Consider the following 24,131-nt stretch of genomic DNA (forward strand, 5'->3'; position numbering starts at 1 on the left):
CGTCTTTAGAGGAATTTAATAATTTAGGATACAAAAATTTGAAAATTGACAAAGTTTGAAACTTGATAGCTTGGAAATCTGAATCGGAGAAAATGAAATGAACATGTATCAGTACAAAAACATTTATTCGTAAGAGAAGAAGAAGAAGATAAACAAATAGTATATTTATCGAGCCGTGTTAATATCCTAAAAATTGTCGAATACCCAGATCAATTGAAACTGACAGAAGCATTAGAGTAATACAACAAGCGTTTTCTTTATTTAATAAGAAATAAAAATAAAATATATAAAGTCTTTTTCCCAGTCGTCTAAAAGTACACGCTTCCACTTTACGTCTATTTACAACTATATACATTTCGATTCTTAACCAATTAGCAGTCTATATTAGAAAATAGTCAGGTCCGACGAAAGATCCACACTTGGGGAAGTCCTGTGGAGCGGAAGCCATGTCGCTGTTTTCACCGACCTGAAGAATCACGTCCAAACCGCGAGTCCAATAAGGGGAATGTTCATCTCGTAGCATCCAGTAACCTGAATAATTAACAGAAACGTTGAAATTATTCTGGTACTCAGGTCTGGATTAAATAATATTGGTACGCAGATGATAACCAAGATTAATTGTCTTTCATTTTCATTTACAATTTAACTAATAAAAGGTAAAAGATAGAAGACTCAAATTAACTCGGTGAAAGGTATTTGTTATTTTACCTGGATTGTTAGCTTTGAATCGAATGGCGACAGCACCAAATTTGGGTACGACGACGGTATCTTTGGCCACCGTGCAATCAAGATTCCGAGTGAACAGTTGTCCTTTGTCGTCCAAGCTCTTCAACTCTTGCAAGGACACGCTTCGATCGAATTTCCTTGCTCCGACTATGTAGAAATTGTATCCGTGCAGATGGTAAACCAGATCGTCAAGACCACCTTAAACACGAAATAAGATATTCGAACAAATTGAAATAGATTCGAAGAACTGTGAAGTTGTCTGCAGTTCAGCAAAGCGATGCGTTAACTTCGCAATATTTATGATAAAGAAATTTAAGCTACAAGTTCACGGAAAAACTCGGAGAGGAAACGACGATCAATATTTCCAGCCTCCGCAACTAACAGCAATGTGGATCAAGGTTCTTAATTCAAGGCTACGACTCCTACGAATTCACCCCCTTTTTATTTTCTTCGAATGTTTGCAAGATATTTCGCAACGATATCGATTGCAAGTTTCTGCAGTACTTTTTTCACGAATGTAATCGAAATGTAGGTTAATTGGGAGCGATGTTTATCCCGACTATTACACGTTCTCCGATGAATGGAAGTTCATCAGGGATGTTTGAATTCAGTCGCGTTCTCTTTGACGATCACCGATACAGGATGTGAAAACGCGTGTTGCGAATTACGCGAGCATATTTACCGCCATGTTAATTGGAAATCTAATTTCACGTCCCGTTTCGTTGGGATACTCATGTATTACGCGTACGAGTCAATACTTGTCTCCTGAGGAAATTAAAGTGTCATCGTTGCTGCGCAATTCGGATATGTTTGAAGATCGAAAAGTTATAGGAAAGTGTATTGCACTAATAGAAATTACTCAAATTTTTTTTGTTGGGACTTTAAACAATTCAACTTAATAGTGAGTTAAGGCAGAGTTGAAGTTTAAATAAAAATAAATTAATTTTTGTTATGAAATTATTAAGGTTCTTCAGTTTGGGAATTAGGAAATTTGAGAATTGGAACCTTGAGAGTCGGAAAATTTGAGAATTGGAACCGTGAGAGTTGGAAAATTTGACAATTTGGAAATTTGAGAATTGGAACCTTGAGAGTTGGAAAATTTGAGAATTGGAACCTCGAGAGTGGGAAAATTTGAGAATTGGAACCTTGAGAGTTGGAAAATTTGAGAATTGAAACCTTGAAAGTTGGAAAATTTGAGAATTTGGAAATTTGAGAATTGAAACCTTGAGAGTTGGAAAATTTGAGAATTTGGAAATTTGAGAATTGGAACCGTAAGAGTTGGAAAATTTGAGAATTTGGAAATATGAGAATTGGAACCTTGAGAGTTGGAAAATTTGAAAATTTGGAAATTTGAGAATTGAAACCTTTAGTTGGAAAATTTGAGAATTGAAACCTTGAGAGTTGGAAAATTTGAGAATTGAAACCTTGAGAGTTGGAAAATTTGAGAATTGGAACCTTGAGAGTTGGAAAATTTGAGAATTGAAACCTTGAGAGTTGGAGAATTTGAGAATTGGAACCGTAAGAGTTGGAAAATTTGAGGATTGGAACCTTGAGAGTTGGAAAATTTGAGAATTTGGAAATTTGAGAATTGGAACCTTGAGAGTTGGAAAATTTGAGAATTGAAACCTTGAGAGTTTGAAAATTTGAGAATTGGAACCTTGAGAGTTGGAAAATTTGAGAATTGGAACCTTGAGAGTTGGAAAATATGCCAATTAAAAAATTTGAAAATTGGAACCTTGAGCGTTGGAAAATGTAAGAGTTTGAATTTGGTAAAAAACAACATAGTTTCTACATCCACTACCTTGACTAAAGCAAAATTCGCATTGCAATAATTTTACATTTTATCGTCAATCGCTATATCCAAAGTTTATTACCTTGATCAAGTAAAATGATTTCGACGGTCGAATCCAGTGGTATATATCTCACGTGAACACACTCGCACGTATCTGAAACAATACCATCACCGTGCTGGCATCGTGGGGACAGTGTCGTAGTTTCGTTATTTTCATTGCGAACGTCTTCGTCATCGGACGAAAAAGAGCACAAACTTTCTTCGGCAATGTCGACGCCTTGAGTCAACAAGGGCGATGATGGATACGTGAACGTAACGTTATTAACGTTCAAAATCCTCGTCTCTGCTCCATTAACTGAAATCAAAAACATGAAAGCGTCTTTATGAGACACATTCCTTGTATCATTACTGTTATTTTTATTATTAATATTACTGATGTGATACCTTCGTTAAATTTCATTGGAAATTTTATGAAAGAGACACTTGACCTACATACTTTTATTTTCAATTTTAGTGTGATTTTACTAGATTTCAGAAATTTTACAAAAGACATTCAATATCAAATCAACATAAATGTTGCTACCTTTCGACAACACATTGAAGTATTACATTAAAGAATAAAATAATAAACAAGTTAGATGTCACAAATCACCCCTAACGGGCCAGGTTCACGAAATGATTATCTGCTTCCGTATTTTCCGCACGGTTGATTCTTCCACATATCGGTCACTTACCCACGAAGTCATTTGCCTGGAACTTGTAATTAATAGGCAAGCGGATAGTGATATCGGTTCTGGGTTTAGCGAGGACGCTGGGGATCTTCCGCAAAGCTTGTATCTCCGTCACGCATAGACTCTCCGGGTTTTCACATTTTTCCGCGGGATTGGTCGTCATTGTTACCCGGCTCGTCTCTTCAATTTCCGGATCATTAATTACTTCCGTCGATGATAATGGACTTTCCATCGTGCTTCCCTTATAGCTCAAAATCGCGGCTCCGTTTATGGGACTCGTTCCACATTCCTTCGACGTGTGTACGTGCATCCAGTAGGAAGCGACACGTTTGTTCGCTTTTAGAACGATGTCGGCTCTTTCGCCTGTGGAATAAAGTGAAATTCTATAGATTCAGTTGTTGGAAATTTAGGAATTTGGAGATTTAAGGATATGGGGATTTAGGGATTCAGAGATTTGGGAATTGGGAAGTTTGGAATTTTGAGATTTAGGAATTAGGGGGTTTGGAGTTTGGAGATTTAGAAGTCTGGAGATTTAGGAGTTTGGAGATTTGGAGATTTTTGAATTTAGGGGTTTAGAGTTTGGAAGTTTGGAGATTTTGGAGTTTGGGGATTTAGAATTTGGAGATTTAGGGATTTGGGGGTTTGGAATTTGGAGATTTGGGAGTTTGGGGGTTTGGAGGTTGGAAATTTGGAGATTTGGTGGCTTTGAAACTTGGGGGTTTAGAGTTTAGATGTTTGGAAATTGGGAGATTTTGAAATTCAGGGATTTGGAATTTGGAGATTTAGGGATTTGGGAGTTTGGAGTTTGGGGATTTGGAAAATCGGAGTTTTTGATGTTTGGAGATTTGGGAATTTGGGGGTTTGGAATTTGGAGATTTGGAGATTTGGAGATTTGGAAGTTTAGGAATTGGGGAATTTGGGAATTGGGGGATTTCGAGTTTGCAGATTTAGAGAATTGGAGATTTGGAAAATTGAAGATTTGGGGATTTGGGTATTTAGAGATTTGGAGGTGTGGAATGTGAAGATTTGAGTCTTTAACCATTTAGCAATTTCAGCTTGTAAAAATTTGAAATCTTGAACATTTGAGAATTTGAGAATTTAGATACTTGACAGTTTCGAAATTTGAAATTTACAAATTTTTAAGTTCCAAAATTCACAAGTTTAGAACACGAAGTCAAATCCTCGGAACTAAAAAACTTGAGAAGTTGAAAATCTGATATTCTAACCCAAATGAACATCTAATTTCCAAATAACACCAGAAAATATTCAAGTTTAACGAAACGTAAAACTCGAAAATTCCTACATCAATCTAAATTATCAAATCGATAAATTCGTAAATCCTGCAACTTGCATCCTCAATCCATCAGCATACGATTAGACTCACCTTTAGCCAGAGTAATCGATGTAACTTGTCGCGGTTCCACTGGCTGACCATCTAGGGCAATCAGCAGCATAGGATGGGCATCGACGGAAATGGTTATTGGACATGATCCAGCACCACCAGCATTCGCAATACGGAACCTATGACGACGTCCTGGAACAACCGTGAACGTTGTATAGGGCACATTTGGCCCATTTGGTTGACGTCCCCTGCCATTGATCAAAAGAATCGCTGGTTTCGCGTGGCCTTCGGTGAACGTGATTTCTGCAGAATGTTGCCATTGGCTAACCAATACTACGTGATTCGAGTCGTCGATGTCGTACAAAGACCGATGCGGGTCTTTTATGTCCGCCTGTTTCACGATTAGTGCGCCAAAAATTCCGTTGGTGACGTCGGCACCTGGAAAACGATGTGATTGTCAGATTATGGTTTGGAATATTGACCTACATTTTACATATGTGTTAACCAAATCCTTGAATCCCTAAATTTCCAAATGTTCAAATTCTAAACCTACAAATTCCTGCATCTCAAAATTATAAACCTCCCGATTCCTAAGTATTCAAATATCAAAATTTCCAAAGCCACAAATCTTTAAATCTCTAAATCTCCATATTCTAAACATTCAAATTGTAACATTTCCAAATTCTCAAACTACCAAATTCTACACCCTCAAATTCCTAAACTTCCAAATTCCAAAATCTCCAAATTCCCAACTTCCAAATTCCCAAACTTCCAAATTCTAAACCACCAAATTCCAAAATTTCCAAATTTCCAAATCTCCAGATTCTAAACCCCCAAATTCCCAAACTTCCAGATTCTAAACCCCCAAATTCCCAAACTTCCAAATTCTAAACCCCCAAATTCCAAAATCTCCAAATTCCCAAATTTCAAAATTCTAAACCCCCAAATTCCAAAATCTCCAGATTCTAAACCCCCAAATTCCCAAACTTCCAAATTTATAACCCCCAAAATTCCAAAATCTCCAAATTCCCAAACTTCCAAATTCTAAACCCCCAAATTCCCAAACTTCCAAATTTATAACCCCCAAAATTCCAAAATCTCCAAATTCCCAAACTTCCAAATTCTAAACCCCCAAATTCCAAAATCTCCAGATTCTAAATCCCCAAATTCTCAAACATCCAAATTCTAAACCCCGAAATTCTCAAACATCCAAATTTTAAACCCCCAAATTCCAAAATCTCCAAATTTCCAAATCTCCAGATTCTAAACCCCCAAATTCCCAAACTTCCAAATTCCTAAATCTCCAAATCCCCAAATTCCAAATCCTTAAATCTTCAAATCCTCTACCCACTAGTTCCTAAATTTCTAAATCCACAAACAGGCCTTAACAGACACGCTTTTTCCTCGATAATAGATGCAACGTTCTTCGAATTCACTTGTTAGCGATTTTTGTTCGCTCTCTCATTCTGAAGAACGAAGCAAATCAAAAACAAAAAGCGTCGGTGATTCTCCTGTCTCTTAGACAGGACTTGACCTAGACAGGATCCGACATCTAAATTCTCTTGAAATATTTTCTTTTCTATTTGATGATTTATGGTGTGGTACCTTTCACCGATTGCGAATTGTCTGAGTGATTATTAAGTGAAATCCAATTAGAGCAAGTTGACGTTAACATAATGTCGCAGTGATATTATTTATCGAATCTTGTTAATGAAAATAATTGACTCAATTTTTAATATAGTATAATTAGAGTATTAGTGATTTAACTGATGGTGACGATGTAAAAGTAACGTATGTGTTTGACGTATTCATTGCTGAGTCTCATAGCAGTCAAGTGTTAATTATTGCACCGTTTGAACTTTCCGCAAATTCTAAAATATCTAATGTTTACTTATTTCATTTTCAATAGCAAGGTGTTAAGAGAGTTAGAAAGTGTGTTATTTGTATTGTAACTTGCTAATTATGTAACCTTATTCTTTTTATTATTTCTGGGTGGCTTCAACGTATAATATTGGCTTAACACTAAACCTACCGGCATACAATACGTACTTAATTTGAAATTAAAAATGAAGTTAAAAATTAAATAAACAAACGATGAAACATAAATTAGTACACACATTTATTCTTTATCTTGATGAAAATCAATTCTGATTTCAAGAAATGTACTTCAACAAAATGTATACCTTTTAAGAAGAAACTTGTGGAGCGGTCATTTGACCGGCTTGGTAGTTTTAGTGTTAAATATATGTTCTCTTTTAATCGACTGAAATACTGCAGAATTAATCTTCAAATCCAATGTGTAGTATTACAAGATGCTGCAGTCTCTAATACTTGTTATTATATGATTAAACGTATCAAGGTTTGATTATATGTTCATATAAAGAATTTGTTACTTTTGCAACACACAATTCTGTTGCATAAAATTATAATAATTTCTCATGTCTACGTCTCAATCTTCCTTGGTCTTCCATTGTACACAAGTAACAATGGAGTAACAGAAATAAATTATTAGAAAGAAATACTTGTTGTGAACGTCGTATGTTCTTGAAAAATATTACATATTCATGAAGTATTCGTTGCTCTTGTAAAATGTTATACTTTGTAAAGTTATGGTAATTCCTTGCGTCATTTACATTTCAAGCTTTCTTTTTCTATCCACCACACAAAAAAGAATAGTAATAGAGATAAACGTTGACAATTGCAAATGTCTCATAACCATCATCAGCATGCCAAAGCTGAGTTTTTATCCTTTTCCTTTTGTCCACCACACAAATAAGAATAAAAGTAGTAGAGATAATCCTTAACAATTGCAAATGTCACATTACCAGCATGAGCATGCCAAAGGTGAGTCCCAGCCACGGATGCACGAAACTTATACTGGAAAGTGGTATAGCTCGGTATGGGACACTGAGTGATGAGAGGTGCACCGTCCATAAACGGTGACTCGACCTGCGATTGACCCCGCCAATGCATTGCAGCTGCTTTACCCGGAAGTCGGTTTATTACGTCAATCACCAAGATGTCGTTTTCACAAACCTGCAAAGAAAAACCTGTTTCTGAACTATTACATAGGTACATTGCTGAAACAAATATTGCTAACTACAGTAACTTGTTCTGTGGACGTTTTGTTTTCTTAGGGTACGTTATCTATGTGTGCCAAACATGTTGCAGTAAAAGGAGTTTGTTTCTTTACAACGTAAAGTCCGAAAGCCATTAACGGTTATCGTCTACTATTTCAGATAAGAGTTTCTACAGTGTACTGAGTGCACTTAGGTAGAGTCGTTTGTAGCTGATAAGTACTAGCCTGTAATCTACTGATTTTAAATGAAGTCTCACTCTCACTTTTGTTAGATATGTCTGGTAGATTGCATAAATTTAGATTTTTGAGTTTGGGAGCTGGAGGAGTTGAAATTATTATATTTTAGAGTTATTTTATATTTGGGTTCTATATTTTTGGATTCGAAGTTCCAAATTTTTGGGATTATTAAAGTTTTAAGTGTTGTTTGAAATTTGGGCATTTGGGGAATGGAAAAATTGGAAATTTGAGAGCTGGGAAATTTGGAAATTGGAGAGCTGGAAAATTTGGGAATAGGAAATTTCAGAGTTGGACAATTTGAGGATTGGACTATTCGGGAATTGGAAAATTTAAGATTTGGAACTTTGAAAGTTGGAAAATTTGGGAATTTGGAAATTTGAGAATTGGAACCTTGAGAGTTGGGAAATTTGAGAGTTGGAAAATTTGAGAATTGGAACCTTGAGAGTTGAAAAATTTGAGAATTGGAACCTTGAGAGTTGAAAAATTTGAGAATTGGAACCTTCAGAGTTGGAAAATTTGAGAGTTGGAACCTTGAGAGTTGGAAAATTTGGAAATTGGAACCACGAGAGTTGGAAAATTTGAGAATTGGAACCTCGAGAGTTGGAAAATTTGAGAATTGGAACCTCAAGAGTTTGAAAATTTGAGAATTGGAATCTCGAGAGTTGGAAAATTTGGGAATTAGAAAATTTGAGAATTGGAACCTTGAGAGTTTAAAATTTTAGAATTCTAAACTTGAAAATTCGAAAATTTACAAACTCGAAAATCTTGGCACCTAAAACCTTGACCATCCAGAAACTTGAGACAAAAAATTTAGAAATTCGAGACTCGAAAAATGACAAAACTTGAAGCTTTAATACTCGAAAAATTGAAAAATATGAAAATTTAAGTTTCCACCTCAATCTCTCTACATCCTCTTAAAACTGTAAGCACATTATCCGTCAGCTGTTCAACGGCACCTAATGCGCTCATCATCTGCGAAGATAACATTACCTGTATAGTAGGTCCAGGTAGCTGACGGTTAGCTGTCAGGATTCCTCGTCTCTGTCCATCCGCGGTTATGCAATGATTATGCAAACACGCCGTCTGATTCTGCGGGCAATCACCGCATGATCTATCCATAAGAATGAATGGGAAAAATTACAAGCGAAGAACCCTCGTTGATATTAAACGCGAATTAAATCACTCTATCGCGAACAGTCATTTCCGTGTTTCAGCGGGTCAAGAAATTGCATAACGGTTATTTACGCTTACTCGACCGATAGTAATACCTAAATCGTTGCGTTTTTTAATACGCATTACTAAACTCGATGCAATCTATCTTTTTATAATTATACGTACTTGCTGAGCGACTGGAACACTTCCAGTGTGAGTTTTAGCCGGCAAATCATAGGCCAGTCCAGATGATGGCATGGTCGATCGCAGGAGAGAAATATTTGTTCTGTGAAAGAAGAAAATTTTTCTTAGTTTCAACGTTTCATGAAATGGATACATTGAGGAAACTGTGCTAACCAAGAGTTCTGGTTAACGGTTAAGTAATTATTAGCTTATGGATGTTTATGTATTCGTGATATATAAAAGTCTGCACAGAGATGTACATGTTGCGTGATTTGTTCATAAGTGACGTTTATAATTGATCAAATTTTATTTATCATAAATGTATAAACATCCGCAGTAATTGTATACAAGATGTACCTCCTTATGACCTTGATGAATGTTACAAAAATTAATGTAGTATAATTGTACAATAGTAATAATATATGTAACAAGACACGTGACGAAACAAAACGTGACCACATACCGCATAACGCGTAACGTCTAACCGATAATGATCCAATCTGTAGTACTCTGACGTGGTGATATAATGCATAGTAATGCGTGACGAAATAACGCGTAGCGGTACAACAGGTAGTGATCTAATTCATAACGATACAGCAGCGTAACAAATAGTGATCTAATACGTGATAATAAAACGCGCAGAAATATAACAGAAATTGATCTACATGACGATGCAACTCGTAGTAATATAACAGGTAATTCATAATGCCTATAAGCGTAAAATATTGATCTACATGATAAAATATGTAGCGATGTAACAGGTAGTGATCTAACGTGACAACGCGATGTAACGCGAGATAGAACGCACAGTAAAAAGAACAAGTTTTTTTGTGCAGTATTGCTTTAATAAGTTAAAAGTAATAGATATATACAGGGTGTTTCACAACTAATGTTAGTCCCTGAAATAGATTATATTATAGTTAGTCCCTGAAATAGTAGACGTGATTCTGAATAAGATTTCCCTTTGCAAAAATGGGATTTGAAGCTCCGTTTTTGAATTATTAAGGAAAAACGCGGACCAATCAGAGCGCAAGGATTACGCCCACTCAGCCATTATGCTCGAAGGTGTCGCTCTCGCTGCGCACGCGTAATTCTCGCGCTCCGATTGGTCCGCGTTTCAGCTGCCCCTCATTTCAAGGACCTACGCTAGCTCTGAGACACCCTGTATAATAAAACTAATAGAAGTCGAATATACTGAAAATTAAAATCTTCGATGTATCTAAAAGAAGGTAAACCTTGCTGTATACAATTACCAAAGATTACAGTCGATGGTAAACTTACTGGGCCTGTAATTATTAACATGTAAAAATGTCGCCGCAGCCGCGATCACACAGACGACGACGAGAAACCGCAGACCGTAGGTGACAAGTGTCATGGCGCAGTGTGAGCTCTTGATGGATCGCATTGCCTACCGTGTTTGTTATACAAAGATAACAAATGGAGACTGCATTCCGATAATACGTATGCGAGGAATCTCGGAAAATCTCCGAAGCAACGTTCAGTTGCTGAGACTTCCGAGAGTCATTGATCTCTATCCTCTGTGTCGTCAACGAAACAGAAAAGTTAGCTAAAATGATTAAGGGCAGCGGGGATAGAAAGCTATTCGTGAATAATGGGAACGACTTATGGCCATTTAAACGAGGATGATAAATCGATACGCGTGGAAGAAGCGTGATGTCAGCGGGGTGAAAGTTAATTTCGAGATGAGGACAAAAAAGCGAAAGGAATAATCATCGATTCGAACAAAGATGAAAGTCACGACTGTGCAACATCGATGTTGTTGACTCGACGTGTAAACAGATGTTGATAAAAATAATTTCACTATAATCCCACATTATTAGGCTACTGGTAGATTTCCTATGCTCGATTTCGACACGGAGAAAGTCTGGCACGCTTTGCTGAGATGAAATGTGTTATAAAATGCCTCTTATGATATATAGGTTTATGCCTCCGCCCGTTTTTGTAGATGCTTGATATTTTTAACTTGTCAAAGGCGGAAGAAAAATGTAATGTAAGAAACAGATTCTCTCCTCAAGAGATTGTACGGGGGAGAAAAAGTTTGATGTAAATAATTCGGAACGATCGTGCAAAGAAACTTTTCATCGGGATACAAAAATGTGACGGAAGAAAAGGAGAAGTCAGACAAGCTTCCGTGATTTAAACAAAAATTACCTTAAATGTTTTCAAGCTTGCGGGACCTAAATAAAGATATAGTGAACAATTATTAAGAACAAGATTTAATAATATGAGACTAAAAAGAAGATGTAAATGAAAATATACACAAATAAATCATGATTCTTAACAGGTTATTATAGTACAAAATTGCTAGTTGCTACATTCTAGCACACAGGTACCTCAAAATAGCACATTTGAAGCTCAAAGTTTGATGAAAATGATTATATATAATTAAAGATGTTCGATATTCTAAACCTACAAATACCTCTGATCTATTCAATGTTATATGTTGGTTACTGTAATACGCACATGTGGCTTTCACCTTTTTCCATGAAGAACAAGTTTTTTTAAACGCTAAATGATTTTACTATTTCACTTGTAAATAACTATTATCGTGAAAGTATGAAGGCAAACTCAGAAATTAAATTAGCAAAACAAGATCACTCAAAAATACAAGGTTAATGCTTGGAATTCTAAACTTATCACCGACGATTAGCTACATGAAGATGTTTACACTTGCTCTAAGAAAAACATTCGCTTGGTATTCGAGTCAGTTTGCACGATTACCCCATAGAAAAGAAAGGCAACATTTAACACGGTGGAAAAAGAGAAATTTCTGAGCAACCGGTTGCCTCGATACAATGCGTGACGTAATTCAAAGAGCTCTCATCGACATTTTCCTGGCAATGCCTTCAATCGGATAGCGGTGCACCCTGTTAAATAATCTCAGGGTGACGCACGAAAATCATCTAATACTTCTCCATCGAATCAGTGCATTATCATTACGTAAAAACTTGCATAATCTTGACGTAATTTATCTGGGATAGCGTGACCGGATCACGTGTCGAGCCCCAGGATTATATCTGCCACCGAAGTCACGACAATCCGGAGCAACTTTAATCAAATCCGGTGCTAATCATAATTAACACTGTGACACTTCGGTAGTACGATTACCGTATTGCACTCGTAAAATAACTGCTATCTCAAGGAAAACGAATTTCAAAACCGATCACATTTTTAATAATTGTATTCTTAGTACATCCAACACAGCAACTCTGAACTCGACATCTCGTATGAAATTTCAACGCTCACAAAAATAGGAAATACTTCGATGACCATTTCGAGTTAGATTTACATACGCGCAAAGAAAATGGAAATGGAACGAGAAAGATCTGAGGACCCGGAAGAAAGTAAAAGGAAGAAGCGACAGAGTAAACGATGATAAAGAAGCGCCGTGATGATTGCGTCACGTTCGTTCGAACCTGAAGGCGGCACACGTAACTCGTAAATACCGTTTCGCTTTCTCGTGAACAACTGACCAGCCGAATTTCGTTTTCAGGATCGAAACTGTCTTCTCTCCCTTTCCCTTTCTCCTGCATGTTCTTTCCTCCTGCGGAACGCGAGACACCTCCTGGTTACCTCCAATAGGTCACCGACGACCACTATTCAAATCTTTTTCTTTCGCGAGCCTCATTTGGCTGTGTGGAAAGGAAGTGATCCAATTTTTGCGATGTTCGTTTTGCTCGAGTGAAAGGAACCGAGTTGGAAAGTACTTTGGGCAGGTGACAAGTTGGAAATTTTGATACTTTGGTACTTGGGTTGGGGATATGACGATTCGAGGAGTACGACGGGGGTTTGGGTTTTTGAACATTGGAGGTTTGGGAGGTAGGTTGGAATTTGTGGAGTTTGGGATTTTTGGAGGTTTGCAGGACCTGGGAATTTAGAGATTTGGAAGTAGGAGAATTTGGGGATTTGAAAATTTGGAAATTTAAGAATTTGGGAATTGTGAGATTTGGGAGTTCGAGAATTTGGAAATTTGCAAATTTGGGAATTTAGAGATTTGGAAATTTGAGAATTTGGGAATTGGGAGATTTGGAAATTTAGAGATTTGGGAGTTCGAGAATTTGGAAATTTGAGAATTGGGAGTTTGAGAATTTGGAAATTTGGAGATTTGGAAACTTGAGATTTTGGTAATTGGGAAATTTGGAAATTTAGAGATTTGGAAGTTCGAGAATTTGGGAATTTGAGAATTGGGAGTTTGAGAATTTGGAAATTTGGAGATTTGGAAACTTGAGATTTTGGTAATTGGGAAATTTGGAAATTTAGAGATTTGGAAGTTCGAGAATTTGGGAATTTGAAAATTTGGGAATTTGGAGATTTGGAAACTTGAGAATTTGGGAATTGGGAGATTTGGAAATTTAGAGATTTGGGAGTTCGAGAATTTGGAAATTTGAGAATTAGGAGTTCGAGAATTTGGAAATTTGAGATTTTGGTAATTGGGAAATTTGGAAATTTAGAGATTAGGGAGTTCGAGAATTTGGGAATTTGGAGATTTGGAAACTTGAGAATTTGGAAATTTAGAGATTTGGTAATTTGAGAACATGGGAATTTAGAGATTTGGGGGTTCGAAAATATGGAAATCTGAGTACTTGGGAATTTAGAGATCTGGGGATTAAAAGTTTGGTAATTTAAGTATTTAGAAATTTAGAAATATAAGAATTTGAGAATTTGGAATAAATGCAAGAATTTGCAAATTTGCTTACTCAAAGACTCGAAAATTTGGAAATTTGCAGGTCGAAAAACCTGAGACTTTGAGATTTAAATATAATAAAATTTGAAAATTTCAAAGTTCTAAAATGTACATAGTCTTTCACAAGTACTCAGCGATTTTACTGAAATAAGATTGGAAATCTTGCTAACAAACAATTTGCATCTATCTACCGCCTTTCTATTGATCAAAGATACCGAACGATTTCAGTTCAATGAATTATAGACAATAACTTAATTTTCAGCAAATTCTCGAAGAAAATTTAAATCGCGTGATCTGGCATAATTAAATCTTGTATAATATATGTTCCGTACTGTTGAACGAAGGAAATAGGGTGCATTCTCGGGCAAGAAACATTATTTGTTCTTTTACGAACGTATGAGCAGAGGAACTCGTAAATTTTTCTTTTCAAAGAACACCGTTTCCGTGAAATAATGATCGGAAAGCCTCGTGAATGAAACAAACACAACGTTACGTGTTTAACAAGTTTGATCGATAGCTCGTTAATTATCGACAAAATTCTGAATAGGAGACAAATATTTTCGTATCTTTACGTGAGCGTTAACCCTTCGTTGCATTACTTTTATAATTTTTGGTTCAAAATACACTTCTGACCTCTTTAAAATTAATAGCAAATCAGAGGACAATAGTAAATTATCGTAAAGAAATTTTCTTAAAAGGAACTTACATGAAAATGTAAATTTGAGTGATAGTAAAGTACAAATATATAATTATAATTTTGTTGATTTTGTCTGACATAGACACGGAATACACATATTTTATCATACGAAAAAAAATGAAACACAAATTATTATTTTTTTATAGTATATCAACGCGTATGATTTCGAGATGTGTTCAAACATAAACATGATGTGTTTCGGAAAATATGAAGTTTTTCTTAAAGTGTCCTACTGACTGAATCTGTAGTTAATTACTAAAATATGAAACAAAAATTACATAATGAAAATGGAGAATTTTAATGATAGTCAAATATGCAGTTTGCACTTGACGAATACTGCATAGTGTATTTTACAGTATTCCATATAGTTAACATATTTGAATGTGATTATTTAAAAAAAATGATTTTATCATAAGGTATTTGCAACACGATGCAACAAAGATTTAACACCTTGTCAGAACAAATAAGACTTTATCAAACATAAACTATCTTCGAGTATATGACCGTATCATTCTCTTATCGAACACTCGTTTATCAAACTTATCAATAATCGATTAAAAGTTGTTCTCCGTGAAGCTTCCCGTGGCTGAGTCCGGAAATTCTTCAAGATCCGAACGATCGTGATGAAAAGCGAACGAAGAGAAAAGACGAGACGAGGATGAAACGAGACGAGGATGCTCGACGATCAGAAAAGAGAAATCAATTTCACTACACCAATATCGTGTACACAGAACGATAAGAGGCAAAGCACTGTCTCGCGGTTCCCGTTAACGACTGGCCGATAGTTTTGGCCGAAATTTCGTTGCCAGAACTGGAGGTATCCTTCCTCCCTCTCTGTCTTCCATTCTCCGTCCTCTCTTTCTCCGTTGCATTTCGCGAGCTTCCGTTTTTCTCGAAATCGCGAGAACGACCGGTTCCGTTGACGGTCGCGTACCTTCGGTTCGAGACAGTGTGGCCATTTTGATCGGAATATATGTCAGAGACGGCGAAACTGCTAGTGAAAGTTGCCTACAGGGCTCGTCCACGTACTCTCCGTGATCTCGTGTGTATCTTGGCATTCAGACTTGTTCGAATCTCGCGCAAGACTGCACACACACGCTTTCATCTTTTGCTGACCGTCTCTTTTCGATCGGCCGATTCGTGTGCTCGCGTCTTCCTCGCTCGAATTGAAGAGGGTGGAGGAACCGGGAGATTTCGCTTTCACTGATGTTCAACGGGAGATCAACTTCGAGGGGTTCGTTTGTTTTCTCTGGTCGGAGAACGTGTGCCGTTCCTTACGTTTTGCACGTTTCGAACAACGCTTTCTACGTACACGCGGATACGATGTGTTGACCTTTACGGAGAAAAGGAACCTACACTTCAAGACATCGACTAGGTAGATGTCCAGGTAATCAACACACTAGATGATGTCTAGATAATCAACACACTAGATGATGTCTAGATAAGCAACACACTAGATAGATGTCTAGGTAATCAACACACTAGATAGATGTCTATGTAATCAACACACTAGATGATGTCTAAATAATCAACACACTAGACAGATGTCTAGGTAATCAACACACTAGATAGATATCTAGGTAATCAACACACTAGATAGATGTCTAGATAATCAACACACTAGATAGATGTCTAGGTAATCAACACACTAGATAGATTTCTAGGTAATCAACACACTAGATGATGTCTAGATAATCAACACACTAGATAGATTTCTAGGTAATCAACACACTAGATGATGTCTAGATAATCAACACACTAGATAGATTTCTAGGTAATCAACACACTAGATGATGTCTAGATAATCAACACACTAGACAGATGTCTAGGTAATCAACACACTACATAGATTTCTAGGTAATCAACACACTAGATAGATGTCTAGGTAATCAACATACTAGATGATGTCTAGATAATCAACACACTAGATAGATGTCTAGGTAATCAACACACTAGATAGATGTCTAGATAATCAACACACTAGGTAAATATCTAGGTAATCAACATAGCTAATCTATTTAATTTTGATAGGAACAAATGTCAGATAAAATGTTCAATAACAGCCATATCAGTAATAGAGGAATCTGATCTTGGTACTGGAGCCTCCGGTTATATTGCATACTTTCACTCGGGAGCTTTAGATAAGGGTGATCTCACGATCGGTGCAACTCCAAACAATCAAATACGATAAATTTCAAAATTTTGAAACTTAAAATTTCCCAAAATCCAATATACCGAGAATTCGATTTTTTAAACTGAATTAACTGCAATTTTGAAAATTCTCAACCCGAAAGTTTGAAAATTAGATTTGAACATTTGTAACTGAATTTGATCTCTGAATTGCTAAATTAGAAAGTTCGTAAATTTAAGCCGGTGGTGTCTTCCTATATCGCCATTTTCCCTAGAGAAACGGTGCTCAACACATTAAAAGTTGCACACGAAGACTTCGCTTCCAATTTACGATGGTGTTCTCAGTATCTTGTTAAAGTAAACCAGATTACACGCGTTCTGGACATGAATGGTCAATTTTAATATTCGTGCTTTAAATTTTCTACGTTGTTATTATTATAACAGAAATACTATAATGAGTATAATTTGCATAGTGGAAATTGCTTTATTTAGAAAAGCATATCATCTCATATATTACAACGAATATCTTTTCTTGAACGCTTGACTTCTTTAGGGAAAACTGAACCGAAGTCGCGAGTATATCTAATAACAGTAGTAGTTATACCTGACATTATTTGTCAGAAACATATATTTATTTATTAATAACGTTGCTTAGAATTTGTTGTCAAATATACATTTACAATTTGCAATACTTAAAACAAAATAAAATATCAATGTAATCAGGCTTCCATTTAAATATTCAATGTAAATTCCAAGTTCTACAGATAAAAACTCAAATAATTTTTAACAAAATTTATTTCGTTAAATTTTATTTGTAACAGATAATTTTAATTATTTGTCACCTCACGAGGTGAGGTGATTTTTCTGCTTATTTTGTTGTTTCGTCTATAAAAACGAGACGATATTACCTTCGATAACGTTGTTTTACGTTTATAGACGACTTATCTTTTATAGATGTCTTTAGAAGTTTAAAACTGTACCCCTGTTGATTTAAGTGTTAACATAAATACGTCGTCTTGATGCGGCTATTTTCACTATGATGCCCGAAGTGTTACCCACTTTACGAACCTGCTAACTGCTACTGGCGTAAGTAATATTTGCGATTAAAACTTTCTGCTCAGATGCGCGGCATATCGGAGTGGAAATACGATGTTTTTATGCTCCATACTTTATAGACTAACTATTTGAGCTCGTTGGATGCGGTAGTTAAGCAGAAAAGAGAATGTTTACTTGCACCGATTACGGTAATCAGTTAGGAAAGGTGGATGACCGAAACTGTGATATTAAGTTGGTACTCAATTTTCCACTTTTCAGGATTGTTTATTACATTTATTATTTAAGTGTTCTAAGCTGAAGTGGGTATCATTAGAATCAATAATTCTTTTAACAACTGTTGTTAGATTTCTTAGATTGTTAGATTTCTTTATTATAGAGTTTGAGGAATTTTAAATGTGTGGAGCGAGTATGGTGTCGTAGCAAAGTTGGTTATAATACGAGTTATTTTATAAAGTTTCTTAATAAGCTTTTCTCAATAACCAAACTATAACAAACTGCTAATTTATTAATTCTACCTATATGGTTGCAAATTTAGTGCCATAGCAAAGATGATTAAAATACAAGTTATTTTATAAAGTTTCTTTATAAGCTTCTCACAATTACAAAATTAACAAATTGCAAATTTATTAATGCTACCTATATGGTTACAAGTCTAGTGCCATAACAAATATGATTATAATACGAGTTATTTTACAAAGTTCTTTTATAACCTTCTTTCAATTACCAAACCAACAAATTGCTAATTTATTAATTCTACCTATATGGTTGCAAATCTAATGCCATAGCAAAGATAATTAAAACACAAGTTATTTTATAAAGTTCTTTTATAAGCTTCTCTAAATTACCAAATTGTCAATTTGCTAATTTATTAATGTGACCTAACTAATTTTTATTAAATTTTCAACAATGCTTTCACATCACAAAATCAAAAGAAGTTATCATCCACAAAAATTCTTGAAATTACTAAATAATTATGTTACCATATTATTAGCTTCGATTTCAAACGATTTGGAATGGCAACAGGAGAAAACCCGTAATTTGAAAATTTTAATTTAATTACCGATCGCAGTCTAAGTAATCTAGATCACGCTTTCCAAATTTTTATCAAGCAAGTTCCACTTCTGAAAACTAATTTGTCACGATAGTTTATTTGTCAGTTTCATGCAAAAAGGGTGAATCGACTAAAAAATATCGTTGTACCACTTTCAAATTTTCTTTACATTTCAAAGTTGAATCGCTAAAAATTTTACCGTTAATTAATACATTATCAACGTTGTGAGATCAAGGTAAAGTTGCAAAATTATAATAGGTATAAGATTATAACGGTCCAAGATATTAGCGCCATTTCGCAAGTTGAAAACTTGTGAAACTTGATCACGAGGTATAGAATCTATACGAGCTCCATAACTTGCAGAAAATTCTTTTTATTTCTACTAAGTGTTTAATTTCAGTTCGATAGAAAGCTGATAAATGAAATATAAAACTATACCATCGTTCTTCATGTTTACGCATATTAGATTTCACTGGGTCAATTGATGTCGTTACGATTGATTTAAGTATACGAAATAAAAGCAAATTCTGTAAATTCTGTTACAGTTAAACTGGCTAAGAGAGAAAAAAATATGTGATAGCGCTCAGGCGTGTTCGAGTTTTAATAATCATTTTGTCGCTTTCACCTTTACGAGTGCTTCGTGTTTTTTTGCTCCCAAACTTCCTTCACCTGTAATTAGCTTTAATTCGACCAGAAAGTCTCGATAAACGTGTAGCCTGACTTTTTTATACGGAAAATTGGAAATTTGAAAGTGTGTTTAGAGATTTGGAAGTTTGAGAATTTGGAAATTTGGAGATTTGAGAGTTTGAGAATTTGGGAATTTGGAGACTTGGAAATTTGAGAATTTGGGAATTTGGGAATTTGGGAATTTGGGGATTTGGAGATTTGGAAATTTGAGAATTTGGGAATTCGGAGATTTGGAAATTTGAAAATTTGGGAATTTGGGAATTTGGGAATTTGGGAATTTGGGAATTTGGAGATTTGGAAATTTGGAAATTTGGGAATTTGGAGATTTGGAAATTTGAGAATTTGGGAATTTGGAGATTTGGAAATTTGAGAATTTGGAAATTTAGAGATTTGGAAATTTGAAAATCTGGCAATTTGAAAATTTGGAAATTTAGGGATTTGGGAATTTAAAGGCTTGGGAGTTCAAGAATTTGGAAATTTGAAAATTGGGAATTTAGATATTTTGAAATTTGAGAGATTGGGAATTTAGAGATTTGGAAATTTGAGAATTTAGGAATTTGAAAATTTTTAAATCCGAGTTAAAAACATTTTAATTTCTTAAATTATGAAAATTGGGGATTTTATCCTTGCAAAAATTTAGAGATTTTAATTGTGAGGTGATTGACTCCTATAAAAAATTGCTGTTTCCTACACTTCAATAAACTCCAAAAGTGCAGACATCGCAAAATTCACCAACCTGGCATTCTGTGCTGATTAATCAAGAAAAAATATATTGAATGTTTTTTTAATCAAAGATGCAATTATATCAACAAATATTGTATCATCCGTTTTGCATAACTTGATCAATATTGAAATAATGCTACGATGTACATAAATTTCACTAAAGTATCTCACGCTATTATTTATGCACGTTGGAAATTGTTGCATGCTCCTAAAAGTTTGAAACACGTTGCGGTTTGCTTGGTACCTCGATGAAAAAAGGATACTTTCTTTTTCACCGAATTACGCAATTCACCACGAATTACTTTCCTTAGCGGCTGTAAAACTGGTTTGGTTTCTAGTCGGTCAGTTTCTATTCTCTACAATTGTCCTCTGTAGGACATCTTATAAAAAAAATTGTCTTCAGTGAAGATAAAAGAAGGTAATTCTGTTACCCAATTTTGTTGATTGAATTTTTTTCCGGATGAGTTGCAGTAGAAGAAACTTGCAGGTTCGTTAAATTCTTGCAAGATGCTGCACATTGTTGCTCGAAGGAGAAAGTGAAGTATTACGGGTTTTCACGCGAATGTCTAAATATTGTAAAAAGCACTGTGAACGTCAAGTAATATATTGGAAATATAAGACAATTCGGACATGAAGTTTCACTTCATATAACGAATGCTGCTTAAAAGGAATAATATTTCATTCTACGTGGGTAAATTTCACTTCCCTAGAAAAATATAGGTGATACTGTCACCCATTTTATTGTGCTAATTATTGAGTTAATACACCTGATTTGTAGGATTGTTAGAAATTTTAGGAGTTTCATGAACTTTTGTAACCTTTGCAATTTTGTAACCTTTTGATTCTAAAGAGTCTACAGATTCTAGCGTTCCATAACAGTAAGCTTCCCTAAGGGAGAATGTAAAACAAGTTCTCATCGCTCGCTACAATACTCAAGACGTCCTATCTTTAGAAAACACTTTGGTGTTCACAAGAGTAGTTTGAACGAGATGAAATTTCCAGGAGTAAACTTTTAAAGTCCTACAAAGCTACTTATAGCATTGTCAGAATGGCAAGAAGCTTGAAGTCTCTAATGAAAATGGTGGTTCAACCACTACTGGCGTATAAATATGCTCTGGTTTCCCTTCAAATAAATATATACCGCAGAAAATTATATCTCGTTCAGATTCAAGTATGTTTGCTATTCCGTAAAAATTATCCGGTTAGATTTGAACCTGCTTGCAATGCACATATTTGGCTCCCGTCACCACCGATGGCGGAAGCGAGACGTCACAGAAACGAAAGAAAGCGTGGTCGCGTTGTTTCTATGCGTAGATGCTAGAATATACTGCGCTTTCACGTTAAACTTTCGTTCAAAGGCAAATATTTCGATGAAGACAGGGATATTTACAGCTATTTTGTGTTGCCATTCGCTTGAATAAAGACGACGACAAAAAGGAATACACTTGAATGGGAAATCTTTGCTTGATCAAAGAAGTCGAGTACCTCATGCGCGAAAGAATTTGAGAGAATCGTTTGATTGTAATTCTTGTAAGAATGGGGCAGTCAAGAATAACCATTGTACGGATATGATAGTTGAATGCCATCTGGTATGCATAACGGTTCAATGATGATGATAACATTACTTTTTGTGCATGATGATCGAGCGGATGTAAAAGGTATGCAACCTTCCAGGTCGTTCACATGGACAGGTTCTAGACAAGCTCCTTTGGTGCATCGATCAAATATAGTACTATTACAAAATGTCAGGATTTATAAAATAGTTCCAGCCATTTATAATTATGATTTTAATACTGCGCACAGAAGAGTTATTTTGAAATATTGACGTAACATTTGATGCAATATAATTGCAGGACTGCATCATTATTTATTAAACGCTTTATGGATACACGTTTTAGAAATGGTAGATATTATGGTACACTTTTAATGTTTCTCTGGTAAAAATTATATTGAAATAAAGATGTATACTCTTTGCGAAAATAATGTATTAGATCCATAAACAATTTTCATATCACTTTCCTAAAATGAAAAGCGTAAAAATAAAGGTATACTTTGTACACATATTAATGCATATCATAACATAAAATAATTCTTTTGCAAGATTTGAAAATTTTTTGAACACCTCGGTCGATAAGTCAACATTCACAACAAACGTTCGAACTCAAAAATTTCGAAATTCTCAAATAATTTTTAACTAAATTTATTTCGTTAAATTTTATTCGTAATAAGAAGTAAATGTTTTTTATTTTTAATTGTTATTTAAATATTCATAATAGCTCACAGCAGCAAAAAGGATCAATCAAATAATGCTGTTATGAAACGTTAGATAATTACAATTATAATCCATCATGTTACATATGCCGTAATATTACCAACACATTTTACGCTATGACAGCCATCTGTAAGCCATATTTCGAATTTTACATAATTGAGTAATTAGTAACACTAATAAGAAGAAACGTCAAACGATTATATTAATAGTATATAATTTCAATCGTATTTTTAAAACGAAAGATCAAAATTATATTAACTGACGTTAACACATTTTAAAAACTGTCAAATGCACATCTAAAAAATGTAACTGTGTAAATGGTGTTCTAAAAATATAGATCTTCCATGACATCCACCATTTTTTAAAATCTTTGTCCAAAATGAAATATGACCTGTCATTGCACAGATTAAACCCATACTGTCATTTGGATAAATCTGTATCGTCACTGTGCATTCAATTTCGAAAAACGTGCTTTTTGAAACGGTAATAACTTTCTTACACCACAAGTCCACTTACACTGGCACATTCGACGTGTCATCAAAATAAAAATATTCCACAATAAATGTCAGATGTAATAACGCGGGAAATAAACGGGTAAATAATTAGCAGAGGTAATGTAACTAACCTGGTATAGGAGTGAGGTAAATGATGGTCGCGACGACGGAAGTGAGGCCGACGAAAATCGCGAACCTGAAGAGCATTGCTGAAACTTTGATGGAGTTGTGGTTCCAGCGATGATACTTGACGCGTTTCACAACTGAAACGAAAGGATCAGAAGGCCGAACTGGCCGGTTTCGTGGCCGTGGATACACTAGCACGATACCGGTGAGTTCATTGCCAGGGAGAGAGTTGTTTCTGGATTAAAAGAAAGATCTTTCAACTGCGGAAACGTTCACTTGCTCGTTCGCTGATGCGGCTTCTAGCCGAAACGACACCGGCTTGTTCACTTGGGTTTTACGTGGCAACAAATTATGCAAAAACTATTCGTTTTTGTCTAATAACTGTAATTATCGATTGCAAATGTAGATACATTGATAATTTTCTCGAACAGGAAGTTTACTGTTTGGTGTCGTTGTAATTTCACTGTTGAAACGATAAATGTTTTGTCGAATTGTAATCGTAGAAAATTTTGTTGAAGAATTAGAAAAGAGAATGTCGATTTTCGAACAGAGTGAAAGTTAACGTATAATATATTTTCAAATAATTGTCTTAATTAAACGATAGACAGAAGTCTATGATAGATTTTGATGATAGATTTGACACGTGCGAGAAATTAGTTTCTTCAACTAGTTGCTACTTTAAGAGATAATAAAACAGAAAGAGAGCAGCTGCTTTAAAAGTCTTTCGTTTAAATGCGTAGAATAAATGAATAAAACTATTGAGTTATTTTGTTTTATATAATCGTCAATTGATTAGTATTTTGCAATTATTTGTATAGCAGTGATGTTGAGTTAATTTCATGTAATTTAACAAAATAAAAACGTCAAATAATGTAGTTTTATTGTAGACATACAAGTAAGTGTAATAAACTTAATAATTAAGATGTTCGATTGACTGACTGATAACTT

The 24,131-nt window shown here is 35.1% G+C and overlaps 2 protein-coding genes across 7 annotated transcripts in view; one reads left to right on the forward strand and one right to left on the reverse strand.

Moving 5' to 3' along the window:
- Window positions 1-24,131, forward strand: part of LOC100876593 (pre-piRNA 3'-exonuclease trimmer) — a 104,666-nt gene that overhangs the window by 69,557 nt on the left and 10,978 nt on the right. The gene's annotated exons all lie outside the window — the stretch shown is intronic.
- LOC100876484 (uncharacterized) lies at window positions 107-23,535 on the reverse strand. 5 transcript variants are annotated; one of them, XM_076536004.1, is made up of 10 exons: window positions 15,359-15,570; window positions 10,524-10,780; window positions 9,246-9,345; window positions 8,898-9,018; window positions 7,417-7,627; window positions 4,634-5,029; window positions 3,253-3,612; window positions 2,601-2,873; window positions 709-924; window positions 107-531 (listed from the first exon to the last, which is right to left on the reverse strand). In XM_076536004.1, the coding sequence occupies exons 2-10, from the start codon at window positions 10,645-10,647 to the stop codon at window positions 380-382; spliced, it is 1,953 nt and encodes a 650-aa protein (XP_076392119.1). In that variant the 5' UTR covers window positions 10,648-10,780; window positions 15,359-15,570; the 3' UTR covers window positions 107-379. The 5 variants fall into 5 exon arrangements, with proteins under 5 accessions (XP_076392119.1, XP_012149654.2, XP_076392108.1 ...); XM_012294264.2 differs by lacking the exon at window positions 15,359-15,570 and adding an exon at window positions 12,680-13,125 and having other exon boundaries at window positions 10,524-10,650; XM_076535993.1 differs by lacking the exon at window positions 15,359-15,570 and adding an exon at window positions 12,737-13,123 and having other exon boundaries at window positions 10,524-10,650.

The sequence above is a fragment of the Megachile rotundata genome, chromosome 1 (genome assembly GCF_050947335.1).
Source record: "Megachile rotundata isolate GNS110a chromosome 1, iyMegRotu1, whole genome shotgun sequence".
NCBI lineage: Eukaryota > Metazoa > Arthropoda > Insecta > Hymenoptera > Megachilidae > Megachile > Megachile rotundata.

Excerpts from the sequence above, each read along its gene's own strand:
- LOC100876484 (XM_012294264.2), bottom strand. The coding sequence starts at position 12,796 with ATGCAGGAGAAAGGGAAAGGGAGAGAAGACAGTTTCGATCCTGAAAAC. Across the intron at positions 7,628-8,897 it reads TACCTGGACCTACTATACAG|GTTTGTGAAAACGACATCTT; the intron begins GTAATGTTATCT and ends TTTTCTTTGCAG. Across the intron at positions 2,874-3,252 it reads CCAGGCAAATGACTTCGTGG|TTAATGGAGCAGAGACGAGG; the intron begins GTAAGTGACCGA and ends TTTTGATTTCAG.